The 16,399-nt window shown below is 31.9% G+C and overlaps 1 protein-coding gene and 1 long non-coding RNA gene across 2 annotated transcripts in view; one reads left to right on the top strand and one right to left on the bottom strand.

Annotated features, from left to right (window-relative positions):
• The first annotated feature begins 301 nt into the window (after nt 1-301).
• Nucleotides 302-8,355, top strand: LOC142319465 (uncharacterized). The gene is made up of 2 exons (XR_012755204.1): nt 302-407; nt 6,572-8,355. It is a non-coding gene; the product is annotated as an uncharacterized LOC142319465 (long non-coding RNA).
• A 3,083-nt stretch (nt 8,356-11,438) lies between these two features.
• The window catches only part of Ahcy (adenosylhomocysteinase), a 34,435-nt gene continuing 29,474 nt past the window's right edge, over nt 11,439-16,399 (bottom strand). Inside the window, exons 6-8 of the mRNA XM_075356780.1 lie at nt 15,716-15,913; nt 13,977-14,171; nt 11,439-12,216 (exon numbers count right to left, since the gene is read on the bottom strand). Of these exons, the coding sequence (XP_075212895.1) occupies nt 12,085-12,216; nt 13,977-14,171; nt 15,716-15,913 (525 nt within the window). The 3' untranslated portion in view covers nt 11,439-12,084. The remainder of the gene's footprint in view (nt 12,217-13,976; nt 14,172-15,715; nt 15,914-16,399) is intronic.

Consider the following 16,399-nt stretch of genomic DNA (forward strand, 5'->3'; position numbering starts at 1 on the left):
AAGAATTACAATATTTCGTTATTGTTTAACAAATACGGACGTTCGCTGCATAAATGTCATTCAAATGTGCCTGGTATGTTTGACGATTCTAATTCCTTTATCAAATTAGACAAGGACAAAAACATTAAGTCACTTGGATTCTTTTGGGATCCTCAAGGTGATGATTTCATTTATCAAATCAAACGATAATAATACTTCTTACACTAAACGTTCTGTTTTGTCAATTATTTCTTCATTGTTCGATCCTTTGGGTCTATTGCTCCTGCAATCGTTCCATTTAAACTGTTCATCCAAGAGTTATGGTGTTCTAACCTTCAATGTGATGAAGTTCTCCCTGCAACGCCAGCTGAATAATGGAATTCTCTGTATTCTCACCTCAAATCGTCAAGTAATTTTTGGATTCCTAGGTTAGTTAAAATCAGTAGTTTAAGTAAGAGTTATCAATTGCATGAATTCTGCGATGCAAGTAGCAGGGATATGGTGCTTGTCTTTTCATCAGATCTGTTGATAGTAATGAACACGTTGAACCCACTTGCTGTGTTCAAAGTCTAGAGTTGCACCCGTCAAACAAATCTCTGTTATCTCGTTTATTTAAGCTATAAGATTTGATTCTATTCATTTTTGGTCGGATTCTAAATATAACTCTGCGGACGTCTTGTCAAGTGGTTGTATACCAGTTGCATTAACCTCGTTATAACTTTGGTGGAATGGTCCGTCGTTTCTGAAATAAGAGGACGTCTGGCCATCCATTCTATGATTCCGCCAGATTTGCTCAAGGAATAGAAGAAGCCTAGCAAAACTAATGTGTTTTCAGCTGCTCTTCAAACAGAATTTTCGTTTGTACGAACATTAAAACATATTTTGATACTGTCGTCGTTTCATTTATAATTTAAAAAAATAAAAATAATCGTTTATTATCATATTTGTCACCAGAAGAAATCAATTCCACATTGGAAATTCTTGTTCATCAATCACAAGAATTGTATTTTACTAAAGAATTAAGCGATCTAAAGAAAAATTCTGCTGTATTGAAGAAAAGCAGAAGCAAAGGTCGTTTAAATTTTTCAAACTTGTCTTTAAATGCTAAACATTCTATAATTTTAAGTCCTCTTACTCGATTGATTATTTCTCATGAACATTTAAGATTATCCCATGGAGGATTACAATTAATTCATTCATTGCTTAGACAGAAATATTGGATTGTCAACTCTGAAATCATAATTCGCTCTGTCCTTCATAAATGTTTAACATGTTTTCATTATACAGCTCAGCCTCAAGTCAATTACTTAGTTAACTGCCAAAAGTCACAATTTCCAGTCAAGTGGTGTTGACTATGTGGGTCTAATACTTATCCGTCATGGTGGGTGGCGTACTTGATCTACTAATCCTTCAACTATCAAGGCTTACATTGCATTGTTTGTGTATCTCAGCACAAAGGCAGTACACCTTGAACTTGTAACTGATTTATCCACAGAAAGTTTTATAGCTGCCCTACGAAGATTTGTAGGATGCCAATGATTATCTTCTCATATTTTTTCCGATAATGGAAAAAACTTCTGTGGTACAAAAAATTATCTTCAAGAAATGTATTATGACTTTCTTGAAACCGATGATGTTAGTTCCAAAATTAAATTTTTCTGTACATCAAACAACATAAAGTGGCCTTCATTCCTCCATATTCTCTTAAGAGCATGAAATTTCACCTACGTAGAGTCGTGGGAATTTCTGTTCTAAGTTATGAAGAGTTATCCACTTTATTTCAGATAGAAGCATGCTTAAACTCCAGACCATTACACTTACCTTCATCTGATCCAGCTCCACTTACTCCTAAACATCTTTTAACCTTTGCTCCATTAACTTCTTTACCTGATCCCAATTTCTCAGGCATTAATATATTCTTACTAGTTGGAAGCTTATACAAAAATTATTGAAAGACTTGGTCAAATGGCTTTCAAATTACATTCCTTGCAGCACAGGAATAAGTGTAAAATTTCAAATAACATTTGTGTTGGCAATTTAGTTATAATCGAAGAAAGTAATCTCCTCCACTGATGTGGAAATTGGGAATAATTGTTAAAGTGTGTCCAGGTAACGATGGACTAGTTAAGTTAGTTGATGTGAAAACTAATAACACAATACTAAAAAACTATTAATAAATTGATTGTTCTTCTAAATTTAAATGCTTGCAATGACATAAGTCATTCCAAATGTAATCGATGAGATTTATTTAACATCCTCCTAATGTATTGGTTTATTTCAATTTACTTTGTAAGCTTTGTCTGTATCAACATTAGATTTGTTGAGTTAACTTTAATTTTTGTACTCTCAAAGTTTATGTATTACTCTTTATTTGCATATTAAGTTTTATTTCATGTGATGCATCATGGAATTATAACATATTTAAGGTAATTATAAGTGGCGGGTGGTGTGTTCTGTTCCACATCAAGCCGTCTGGTGCTGCGATCTAGTGGGTGCTAGCACCACCAGCAAGTTAAGCTCATACAATCTTTCATCAGAATCCCGTGCAGTACAGTTGTGTTTTCATTTCAGTCCAAGGGGACTCATAGTTTCTTGATAATGTTCAAGTTTGTTTATGACTAGTGTCATACATTCTTAAGTTTAATGTAACTATTGTAATTCAATCAAAATGTAAAGGGCAACAAGAAATAAAATATAACGATTCAAGAAGAACATAGCGTTGCTTCATTTCATTATCCACCATCTCATCAAAAATACAGTCCACACTAAAACTTTTGTATACCTAGAATACCCCACATGGTTGCTTGAATCATGTCCTATCTGTCTAAACCTAAGATGATTATTATATTATTATAATACATGAAGGAGGCATCTATATTTATCTATGAAACTAAAGTGTAATAAATTAATTCTGCAATAACTTTAAGTTATAATGTATTATACAAACAAGGAAAAACATTTATAAATTATTAGAAAATTAAGATTTTGTTCATTATTATCAATTTCACTGAATCGTTTTATAATTTAAGGATATTCAGCACTGTAAGGTACTCAATGAAATTTGTTGTATTATAAGTAACTATGCTAATTATAACCATAATTGTACGAAAGGTTGAAATTATGAAATAATATCACAGCAAAAGTATTTCTGTACATATTCTCTTGCTAAAAAAAAATTACTAACATTATACATACTTATGTACCTGTGGTATAATGCTTATTATCATTATATAAACTACTAATAAACATTACTGTACTGCAGTGATTCTCAATCTTTTTAGCTCCACAACCCTGAAAATGTAAAATGAAATTTTTTGAACCCCAAACTCAATGAAACCTAGTTAAAACTACTTAGCTGCATTGATAGCAGCAGGTATGAACATGCATGTATGAAGTGTACAAACATGAGCAATTTACAGGTTCCAATTTGTTGTGTACGTGCTCCTTGTAATTTGGTCTGCTTGCATAATATTTGCTGTGAGAGTGTCATATTTCAACATGCATAAGATACATTTGAATGTGTCGTGCTCCCAGCTGTATAAGAGGCATAAGGGATTTCAGAATGTGAAGCGTCCATCTGGTGCCTTTATGTTTTTAAAAGTTTAAAACTGTAGTTTTATTTAAAATAACAATAATTGAGGTTTCAGTTTTTTATTGAGCATTCAAACAGTGGAACAGTTTTTTTTAAAAAGGCAACACTGTACAATGACAGTTATTTAAATTATGGTTTTACCTCATCAGATAGAAAGCCACAATACGTTGGTTGCTTTCATGTCCTTTTTTATGAAAGCATGAAGCCATTAAATTAAATGGACACTTGGAAACTAAAAATGCATATAATAAAAAGCAAATCCTTGGACTTTTTCAAAAGAAAATTATATACTTTGAAAATTCAACGTGCTTCTATTTGTAAATGAAGCCATACAGATAAAAATACACTTGAAGGATCTTATCTTGTAGGATTAACAGTAACTAAGATGTCCAAACCCCATACAATCACAGAAAACCTCAAATTGCCTGATGCAATTGATGTGGTCAATGTTTTAATAGATGTAGAGGAAAAAAAATTCTGCTTTCTAACACAGTATTAAGGTGAATTGATGACATGACTGCCAATGTTCGCAATCAGATAATTCAGCAAATTAATTTTTTCATATTAAATATGGTGAATCAACAGATGTGGCAAACATTTCTCATTTTTTGTGATATGAATGCCATAACGACAGATCAATCAAAGAAAACATGTTGGTTTTTAAATCAATACCTGGTCATGCAGCATGACAGTGGATTTCTAAAAAAAATTAAAAGTTCATCTTATACCAAGGGCAGAATGGACGCACTGCTTCCTTCACAGACATGCTCTTACCATAAAAAATATGCTGGAAAATCTCAACAAATTCTGTGTAAAGCTTGTAAAAATGGTTAATTCAATTAAAAGTCGATCAATACAGAATAGGCTGTTTGATAAATTATGCGATGAAATGGACAAAAAGAAAAAAATCTCTTCTTTTCTGTACAGAGTGGCTGAGAATTCACCGTACCCACTAAAGTTAGAACTAAAAATATGTAATAATGAATTTACTCACTTGATGCATAGTATTAATTTTAATGGTACAGTGGGTTCTGTGTGTTTGCCCTCGTGTTGCACGCACAAATAGATGTTGCCATGTGACAAAAGCATTTCTGGTGTTGTTACAGAAGACGTCCCTCAAGGCGTCACGTAATTCTTCCTTCATGGTGTAGCACTGTGCAGGTACGTGTGTCTTGATAATTTCCCATAATGAATTGGCTGATGTGGTGAGATCAGGACTTCATGGTGGCCATAATAACACAGCTGGTGATACTGGAATACCACCACGGCTCATCCAATGTCCTGGAAATTTTTCATTCAGAAATGTGCAGACTGATTAGTAAAATGTGCAGGTGCTCCATTCTGCTACAACCATACTGGTTCCATGATATCCTTCTCTTGAAGCTGTGGTAATAAACATGCTCAAACATCTCTAAATAAGTTTGTGCATTCAATGGCCTGTTAAAAAAATGAAGACCAAACAAATGAGTTGTAATTCCAGTCCACATCATGACGTGCAGTGGATTTCTTTAAAATTCTGTTGTTTAATAAGGATTTTCTTTCACCCAAAATGCGACAGATTACACATTTGTCAGTAAAAAGCACCTTTCCACAGAGTACTGCAGCGAGGAATTTTTTTCATAAAGCCCAGCAAGATACAGTGCATCGTACCATGTCTGCATCTGACAATTCATTGATGAATGTTGGAAGAAATGGCCTAACTTTCAAGTTCTTTTTCATCATCCAAAATATATAAAGTTCAGCTGACCGTTTTACAAATTAATTTTAATGGGGACTGTTCAATGCACACTGCAACAGCACATATTTCTAACAGCATTAGCATTCATCCATTCCATGTCCACAGCCACGTTAAAGATTCGTATCTTTAACACTGCCTAAATCAAACGTATATTTTTCCCAAGCTAACATTGTTGGTTTTCATGGTGGCAGCTTATTAAAACAACATATCACTAATTAGCTTCATTTTCTGATTCATATGTTGTCATTCATGAACCCATACACTTGTCACAAACTGCTCCTCGAGCTGTTACTACTCATGTCAGCCATTTTAGCACAAACTGTGTTTACTCAGTGTTTTGACACTGTAAAAAATTGTTGCCAACTGACCCCAAGGTGAATTCCCAACCACAGTGGTGACAGGAAGTCTCCACCCATGATCAGGTGGTGACTTCCTGGCCACACTGTACAGAAATCAGATGGTTATCATAGAAGAAAGTGTTAACCTGGTTACTAGAAGATAAACAAACACCATTCTCAATGTTTTTACAGATTAATGGGTACTGTAAAATGGGGTTAAGAGAAACAGTTTTTGGGAAAAAGTAAAAATATCCCATAACTTAAACATGTTACGATTTTTTTTTAAATTTAGATGCATCAGTTTACTACAGGAGAATTTGTAAAAGAATTCTTGCTTTTGGTTGGTCATACTGTTTAAGTGCTTAACATACATAATATGGTATATTCTACACGAAAACTGTTGGGCAAAAACTTTGTCTACAAAGAGTACTTACTTTTATTTTAAAAGTAAGTATTCTTATTTACTTTTATTTTAAAAGTAAGTATTCTTATTTACTTTTATTTTAAAAGTAAGTAACTTCTCAGCCACTTCCATGGTGCAAGTGGTAGCATCTCGGCCTTTCACCCGCAGGTCCGGGGTTCAAATCCTGGTCAGGCATGGCAGTTTCACATATGCTACAAATCATTCATCTCATCCTCTGAAGCAATACCTAATGGTGGTCCCAGAAGTTAAACAAAAAAAAAGTAGAGTAACTTCTCAGTTTGTAGTCCATTTTAACACTTTTAATGTCATAAAGTCACCTCACTCATAAACTTTAAGTATTTTTTTATTTCCCACGCGTTTTAAAAAGTGGTTTAAATTTTTAGGTTATGTTATTATTCACCCCGTAAACTTAAAATATTGAACTGAAACACATATCCATACTTTTCTGATAAGTTATTAAACTTTTAAATGATTAATATAAGGAATTATTTTATTTTCAGGTCCAAAGAAGGTTCAACAGAATCCTATAAAAAAATTTACAAGAAAAATGATACAAACAATCTAGCTGAAGTTGTCAATGCTGTTAAAACAAATAAGATGTCTTAAATGCCAAATAAGAAATTCTGCAGCTCAATATGGTATTTTCACTATTCTGTTATTCTGGTGGTCAAACTGACTTAAGCAAAAATGAAGAAAATATTTCTGTAGATAGGCTTAAGATATGGTCAGAATGGGGCTATCCTGTGGACTTGGATCTTTGAATGCTAGTCAAGGACTATTTAGATAATTGTGGAAAAACTGTACCAAAACATGCCAGGAAAGGATTTTGTGTATTAATTTTTAAAACACCATAAAACAGAATTGTCTTCCAGAATGTGTTAGAACATCAAGCGAAGTAGAGCAGCAGTTTCAAGACTGGTATCAAAAAATATTTTATTGAATTAGAAAAAGAACTGCAAGGTGTGCCACCACAAAACATTGTCAACTACGATGAAACCAAACTCTGTGATGATTCTGGCAGGAAGAAGGTTATTACAAAAAGGGGATGTAGATATCCTGAAAGGCTAATGAATAGCAGCAAACAGTCCTCAGTTATGTTTAGTATTGCTGGAGATGGAACAATTTTGCCTGTGTACGTTATATACAAGTCTCTTCATCTCTACAACTTCGACTGAAGGTGGACCTAAATATGTCAGGTATAACTGTACTAAGTCAGGTTGGTTGACAGTTTTTGTTTTGAGGATTGAGCGAGAACTATTGCTCTATCATATTTCAGAAATACTGAGTAATAAAAAATATTGAAAATGATAATCTTTCATCACATGTCTGTTGAGTCAATTAAACTGACTGCAGATAATTGCATCCGTTTAATTTTTTTGCCTACAAATTCAACCCACTTAACACAGCCACTTGAGGCATTTTTTTCTACCACTAAAAATGCATTGGAGAAAACTGCTTGAAAAATTGAAGAAATAGAGAATCATCAGTGCCCAAGGAGAGATTTCCTTGCCTTCTTAACATTTATTGAATGCATTTGTGGTAAATGGGCCAGAAAATGTAAAAGCTGGCTATAAAAATGCAGGATTTGACCTTTAAAAAGGGAAAAGTATTGAAAATGCTTCCAAAAGAACCTCAAGAGGCCGAAAAAGAAACTGAGGCAATTGATTCTAGTTTTGTTAACCTTTTAAAAAGTATCAGGTATGAAGGTGCCAATAAGGGAGACAATAAGAGGAAGAAGAAATGAATAAAAATAAATGTAGGTCCAGGCAAAAGTGTTACTGCAATCAAATTCTTCTGAATCCTCATCTTCAGTTAGTGTTCATCACAAATTCTGATGTTGATCCATTCTCGGACACGATGAAGCTAATAGTTTGTGATGATGAGCTAACAGAAAGTAAAGATGACCAACAAGATTCTGAAAAAAAAAAACTGTTTCATATGTTGTGAAGAAGCACATAAATGAAGGAGCCTGGTTAGCAATAAAATTTTTTTAGAAGGAGCCTGGTTAGCAATAAAATTTTTTTATGCTACTGGTACTGGTTTTTTATGCTACTTATAGCTGGTTCATCTCGGCAAAATAATCGTTCATACACAGGACAAATGATTACTAGTTCACTAATTCATCTGGAGAATTTGAAGGAATATTTCTACGACTTATGACTTCCAGAGAATTTCCTGGATTCATAATGTTGAACACATCTGTTAGTTCATGTTTAGTCAAACTATTGGTAATTTTAATCATTCATATCAGTAAAAAAAAAAAACTGTTGAAGTTTGATATTAACATCAATAATACATTGATAATTCTGTAGATCTACATCTTAAAGACATAATTTTTAGTTCAAGAATTTTTTTATACTTACCTATATATTCCTTGTATTACCTATATTAATATTTTTAATTGTTATTAATAAATTTAATAAATGTTTAAAGGTGTATTTTTTTAAATTGTATAAATAAATAATAAATACATCTATCAAATAAGGCTGCTTCTATTCAGCCAGCTACATTATGTACAGGAAAACACAATCTTAATAATTGCAGTTTCTACTAACCTCATTGGAGGATGAATAGAAACACTGAAGTAAAAAAATTAAAAGTTACAGCAAAATATTTTTCACGATTTGTCCTGTACTCTGAATCTACAAACTAAGACCTATGTTTTTGATCCTAAAATGAGTCTGTAATGTTATTTTTTTAATATTTCTTTAAGTGTGATACCATTTCTAGAATTGCTTTTTTTGCGTACATACAAATCTGTAAATACAATTTTTCTATCACCCTTAGTCTTAAATAAATTATGCTTAAAAAAAAATTACGGGAAAATGTGGTTAAAATCTGTAAAATTTATAATTTTGCATGGCCATAACTGTGTTATAATGATTTTGGTGATGCTTTTCTTTTATAAATAGCCTCAGGCACATCTCGAATTAATGTCCAACAGCAATTGGCTAGATTGTTAGTATTTCACTTCCCTTTATAGCGGCTTTCCATCACCGAAATGTCTTGATGGAAACATTCACAGTGTTCGTTACTTACGTCTCTGAGATTGTCCGGGAAAAACCCAGATGTGAGTGGAGAAAACTTTATTTTCAAAGGCACATTACATCCCACAGCTCTATATGAAGTAAGAAGTTGATAAAATATATTGTAGTAATTGTCAGATCTTTGTTTGCCGAGAAACTTTTTGCAAACTTCTTTAAATGAAGCTCAAGCTGCACTTTCTACATCATTTAACATCGAGTTAAATACATCATCTTTGACCAACTCTCTTATTTGAGAATGAACAAATATTCCTTCTTTAATTTTTCCTTCACTTACATTTGGAAATGTATGCCTGATGTATAAAAATCCAAGACTGCTTTTACAAAATTTTTTATGATCCTAGCTTGATATGGTGAGGGGGTAAAAATATTTTTTTGGGTTCAACTAGGGCTTATGAATAATATTTTTTCCATTTGGAGTTAAGTTGTCTTGTTTCTTCCACTCTTTGGTAACATAATGTTTACCCTAGCTTGACTGTCCTGTTCACAAAGAAAACACATGTACTTAGTATACCATAACTGCATGCCCAACAAAATAGCTATAACTTTCAAATTACCACATTGTATGTCTCTTTCAAATTAATACCATAAACGGTTGGTATCAAAGGATATTTGTTACTGTTGTGTAGTAGAACCACTTTTAAACGATACTTGAACAAATCTATGAAAAGGTGCCAGTCCTCAGGTTTATAAAACTTGTCCTACGTGCAACATAAGCTCATCAATATTTCTGTAATAAAACAAATCATTTTCATCAATAATGTACTGAGAAAGTTCTTTTTGTCGGATTCAAAAGCCTGAAATTTTTGTACTTATTTGAAGTAAATTCCAAACTTGCAGTCTTGATCCTGACAGTTTAGCTTGATTTTTTGATAAATTTAAATCCCTAACCAAGTCATCTAATTCACCTTGTGATATAAGATGTGGCGTATTGGAAGATAATTCAAAATCAAAATTATTGTTTTTTTCTTCAGTACTACCAGATTCTTCATCACTACTTTCGAAATATACATTTACAGGTGGCTAGAATAATTTCACTGTGAGGTACAAGCCTGATCGCAGATTGCAATGAAGGATATTTTACAGTATGTTTAGATTTTTTTAGAAATTTCAGACACACTTGTTAAACAAAAGCAACAGTCTGTTACATGAGCCTTTGTTTCACACCAAACAGCAAAGCCTTCCATCCTCTTAAATATGAACAATTAGAGCATACTTTATGAGCAACCCATGTCTTATCCTGAACACCAATTTTACACTGAAAGAACAAATGATATGCTTCTTTAATTAAAGGTGTAATGTTTTTTCTATTTTTTTATATGGTAAACTCACCACATACATAACTAAAGGCATCCACATCATTTACACAATTTTGAGACATTATGACACTGCACTGTTAACAAACTTAAGACAGCAATAAGACTGAATGTAATTAATTCATTCCTAAATCCAGTGCTTAATACAAACAACAAAGCTGTGTTTCAGCTACATGTTATGACCTGACAGACATGATTAATCTTGTCCATGAAGGTTCACGCTTCAGTATTAGATATGATATAATGTGCAACTGATATTAAATTCTTGTTTAGTATTGTTTATTTATAGGTTACAAATTATGTTAACTTAGTTAAACAATAAAAAATGAGCTAACAAAATGCAATATAAGGGCTTAAAATGTTAACTATACGTTGAAAAATGAAAAAAAAAACCTTTAATTAAAATTTTAAAAACTTTTTCAAAAATGGCGGGTGATAGAAAGATTCTGAGTTCATATTTGTTTTCAGCATAAAAAAACAGATTAAAATCATGTATCGCATGTTAGGAAACAAAAATTATGTTTATCTGTGATATCAGCGCAAAAACTTTGATATCCTTCCAACTTCCGATTATATTGAGAAAAGTTTAGCAAACACTATTTATTCACTACAGTTTAGATAGCATGAGCTAAAAATTCAGTTGGTGGAGTATTTCCCAGAAGATAAAAATGATTTCTGAAAGAGAAGGATACTGAATCCATTTAGTGATACATTGTAGCTGCTGTGTTACCAGTTGAGATTCACGACCAGCTCATCAGAATGTCTGTCGATAAAATATTACAACTACAATTTAAATCTGAAGATTTAGATACGTTTTGGCTTGCTCGTTGAAGTAAATATGGAAATTTAATCAGAGAAGCAGTGAAAATATTAATCAGTTTCATCACATCTTACCTGTGTGAAAATGGTTTTTCATCTATGGTTGCCGAAAAACTTGTTTTTGCTTTTGTGCATTTCTAACATAGACCCATGTATGGAGAAACTTTTAAATGAAAAACAAATCCAACCAACTTGCAATAATTTATTTTCTTTACATATGTATTCATAAATGCAAGTAAAATGTTTATAATAAATTTTTTCCCTCATAAAATGATTTCATTATTATTTACGTTTAAATTTGTAGGCTAATTTCACAACCCCCAGGTTGAGAAACATTGCTGTACTGTGATTTTATTTTGTGTAGCTTTGCTATTTCACGAGACTCTAACATAATATAATAATAAAGACCAATACATTTTCTGAGTAGAATTACAGAAAGGGATACAACTACAGTTGAATGATGTAACAAAGAATTTAACATGATGATTGGTAAAGAGAAATAAGTTAATGATAAAAAACTTTTAATTATTCTAATTATTGGCATCAGACAATCGCGTAAAATTCCTTTCAATGTTTTAGAAAGAAAGTAAAGAAATTAAAAGTACTAGTCAAAATCACATTAAATAAAAATAAATTAATTAGATGATGGAATACAATAAATAAAAGTTAAAGGCAACTTGAGTTCATTCCCTTTAAGCACAAAATTACAGAACACCGCACAGTAATAGTGATACACACATTAACAGCATCACATGGGTAGACAAATAATAAAAACATTTTAACTTTATCAGGATACTTCATAACCAGACAATCTTAAGTCATTTCAGTGATATATTAATATCTGTAATACTCTGGTTTAAAAGGTCCAACTTCTGGTATACCAAGGTATTCTGCTTGTTCTGGTGTAAGCTTGGTTAGCTTTACATTCAAATAGTCCAGATGTAAAGCTGCAACTTCTTCATCCAACTAAAAAGAAAAAAGTAGTACAGTACAATCATTCAGTAAGTTTATTATATAGAATAATAATTATATTATATTGCCTAGAAAATAACTCTCCCACTAAATGTTTACTATAATTATGATCTTATTGATTCACCTGCTGTCAAAATCATCATAATTAATACACCCTGAGAAATGTGAAAATGGAAGAAACAATGCAGCAGTAATTTAATTATTATTAGTAGGTCAGGATTCAGAAAACACTAAAATTTACTCAATCCTAGGATTACAATAACTGAAATAAACACTTTAAAATACCCATCATGCAATAATCAGAAAATAATCGTTATTGTCCTATACAGTAATTTTCTTCAGTCTTAATTTTAGTCTGTTGTTTATATACAATGGGGTGTTCTGTCAATCCAGGACTATTATTTGTTAATAAATGTAGAATACACTTTATGATAGTAAAAATTACTTTTATTTCTCAATGTAATCCCCTACTACATTTATCCCAGTGCTTCAGTAGTGCCTGGATACCTGCACTGCAGAAACATCTGTCGTTACATTGAAACAAGAGAGGAGTGATCTTTTCACCTCATAGTGTTGAAATGCTGGCCTCCCAGGAACAATTTCAAGTTCCTAAACAGGTGTAAATCACTACAAGCGAGGTCTCAACTATACAGGGATGTGGCAATAACTACCAGCCAAGATCTTGTAGTGTGCATGTTGTGCGATGGGCTTTATACAGTTGTGCATTGTCCTGCAGAAACAGAACGCCTTTAATGATTGCACCAGGCCATCTTTTCTTGAAAGCATTGTTCACATCTTGAGAAACTTTGCAGTAGTACTCAGCATTAATTAATACTGACTCCACAGGGTAGAAAATTGACGTGAATGAATGCTGTTTTTATCCCAAAAAAACTGAACCATAACTTTGGTGGCTCCGAAACACCTCCTCAAAGGGATCATCACTGAATGATGTACAGCCTTCTTTAAAACATTTGCATCACTCAAATGTTTTACTGTGACTAAAAGTCTCATCACCATACTGTACAAGGAGTAGCAAATAAATCTGTAGCATAGAGTTTTACGCCTTCATTCAAGAGAAATTTCATTACAACGCGCTGACCCACATGTTCACTACATTGGATACCATGTTCTTTACGACTAACTGTTGTTGTTTAACACTGCTTCACACCAGCGCGCCATGCAGTAATAACTGACATTTGTATCTTATATAAACAACAAACAGAATGCGCAGGCATCTTCATTTACACTCTAGTCTAACAAAAAGTCCCAGATTGACATGAACGTCCCTTATAGTTTTACAAAATAAAATTAATAAAAAAGACTGATTACAAACATAGGGAAAATTTATATACTTAAAGGAAAGTAAAAACGTTTCATAATTGAATTACCATGAGATTTATTTTAAATAAATTAAACATTCATTTAAAATGTTAACTAAACTTTAAGAATTTAATTTATTATTTTTTCTTAATAAAAAGAAAAAGTTTAAAATTTGGAACAATTTGGTTAAGTATTTTTTTAAGTCTCAGTCAAAAAAGATCTTCAGAATCAGAGCTCAAAAACAGACTTTTATTCAGATTCACCAAAAAACCTTTCGAAGTGTGAAAAGTTTTTTAAAGAATAAAAAAGTGGTAACATAAGCTAATTTTTAGTTCATTTCAAAGATATTTATCCTCAATCTCTACTGAACATGTTTAATCTGTAATAAAATACTTTTTATAGATATAAAAAACATAGAATGTATTGCTGCTTACCTTCTTTGGTAACATATGTATTCCAACAGGTAATTCTTTAGGTTTAGTCCAAAGTTGTATTTGTGCTAAGACTTGATTTGTGAAAGAATTGCTCATCACAAATGATGGGTGGCCATTTGCACATCCTAAATTGACTAATCTACCTTCAGCTAACAATATTACATGTCTGCCATTGCTTAATGTATAACGATCAACCTTAAATAAACAGAAAATATACAAATATTTAAAATAAATTAAGCTTGTCATTGGCTACTATCATTCTAGAAATCCATTTTATAATCAGATTAAGAACCAATCAAAACACAGTAATTTTAAATTAATAACGTAAAAAAACCAAATTATGGTGAAAGTAAATAACCGATTGCTAATGTGGTTAAAATCATTGAAAACAACTTTTTTACACATTGTGGTTGTATAACTATAATATATGAACTGTAAGATGAAATATTCTGAAACAAAGATAATTAAATACTTATTTACTTATAAACAATAAAGAAAAAAATACCAAATAACACCAGTACAGAAGGAATGTAAAATCTAAATTGTAAACAAGCCAATCATAATCAATTTTTTTTTTCTGTAGTAAAAAATTACTAATGTCCTAGTCAATTGTATAGAAGGATATTTATGTGAAATACTGTCTGATACAACAGACTATATAGTACGAGTTTCTAGTAAAATATTAGCAATTTAAATCATTAAGACCACTACATTTAAATTACAGCATAAGTTGGCTAGAACCCCGTACCTTAACCAAAAAGGCTTTTTGAGCACTCCTATTTCTCTGGGCCCAATCCTATGGCCCATAGGATTGGGCCTATCCTCATCATAGGCCCAATGATGGGCTATGATGGGGGTGAACTCATCATAGCAAATCAACTGATTTCAAAGTACAGAGTTCTAAGGTTCAAATCCTAGTAAAGGCAGTTACTTTTATACAGATTTTAATGCTAGATTGTGGATACTGGTTTTCTTTTGTGGTTAGGTTTCAATTAACCACACATCTCAGGGATAGTAGACCTGAGACTGTACTTCATTTACATTCATAAGTATGTAATACCTTACAATGGTTCCGAAGGCTAAACAGAAAAAGAAAATAAAAAATCTTATGGCCTAAGTAAATCAGAATATTTACCAGGAAGATAGGATTCTTTCTTCAGGAAAATATTTTTCTTTATTTCTTGAGCACATACTCAAATAATTGTACTTGATGCAGTTTTACTGAACTTTTGACCTAAACAACAAGTATTTGTGAAGAAGGCTTAATAGTTTTCTGATAGTTGCTGAACATACTGTCATTTAAGATATCAGTCAACTTTTTAAAAGTTTTCCCAATTAATTAAGGGATTTATACTGCTTACCAGGAGACTATGCAGCAGATGGAAGAGAGACAAGCAAAGATAAATTATTCGGTTAGGTCAGTAAACTGCCACCAGCAATCCTTCTGGAATAATAATAGAATGAATTTTTAAGAAAAAAACTTTGACTACATCAGTTAAAATATTGCAAATATTCTTTGCCAATGATAAATAAGTACTATTGTTTTCAAGGGCTGTATAGTCTCCTGGTACACAATATAGTAAGATCTCCTGAGTATGATAGTACAAGGTAGGATCTCTGCAGACTTTTCTGATGAGTGGGTTCCTTAATGAGTAATAACTTTAAACGTAATCGCTTTAGATATTTCATCCTGTTTACAATCAAAACAATAAGCTCTTTATGAATAAAAGATAATCTACCTGTGGTTTAATGTTAACTTTTTCAACAGCATTCTTTTCTAACCAAGCGACCTGTATTTCACAATCAAAATGTCCAATATTGCAAATAATAGCATCTTCTTTCATTTCCAAAAAATGTTCACTTCTGATAATATCCTTACAACCAGTTGCGGTTACAAATATCTGGCCTTCTTTAACTGCATCCTCCATAGATAATACCTAGAAAACATTAATTTCAAACAATAATAAACATAATCACACAGACAATGAAGAAAAGAGAGGTAATGCAAGAAAATCAACTAACTTACATTTTAATTAAAATGGCCTTGTAAGAATTTATTTACTCTCTTTAGGTCATTCTGTAGTACAAGAATCAAAATCCTAATTGAAGTAAGAGACTAAACTTCTTTAGAATTATACAGTATTTTCAATTATCCATAATGTAGAACAATATTTCAAAAAGATTGGTGAATATCACATTAAATTTTTATTAATTGAGGGAATCAGGGGCCATGACAACTGGGAATATAAGAGTAGCTGAACTTTTTCATACCTTTAAGTTTTTACTTCCCTCAGGTAAAGCATCCTAAATCTTTTTAACAACATTGAGGTTTTTTACTCAATTTTTATTATTTGTGAAGGAAGACATGTGTTGAAAAAGTTGGCATAAATTGATATGAATTTATGAAAGAAGTTTCAACAGTT

Source organism: Lycorma delicatula, chromosome 2 (genome assembly GCF_047948215.1).
Source record: "Lycorma delicatula isolate Av1 chromosome 2, ASM4794821v1, whole genome shotgun sequence".
Taxonomy (NCBI): domain Eukaryota; kingdom Metazoa; phylum Arthropoda; class Insecta; order Hemiptera; family Fulgoridae; genus Lycorma; species Lycorma delicatula.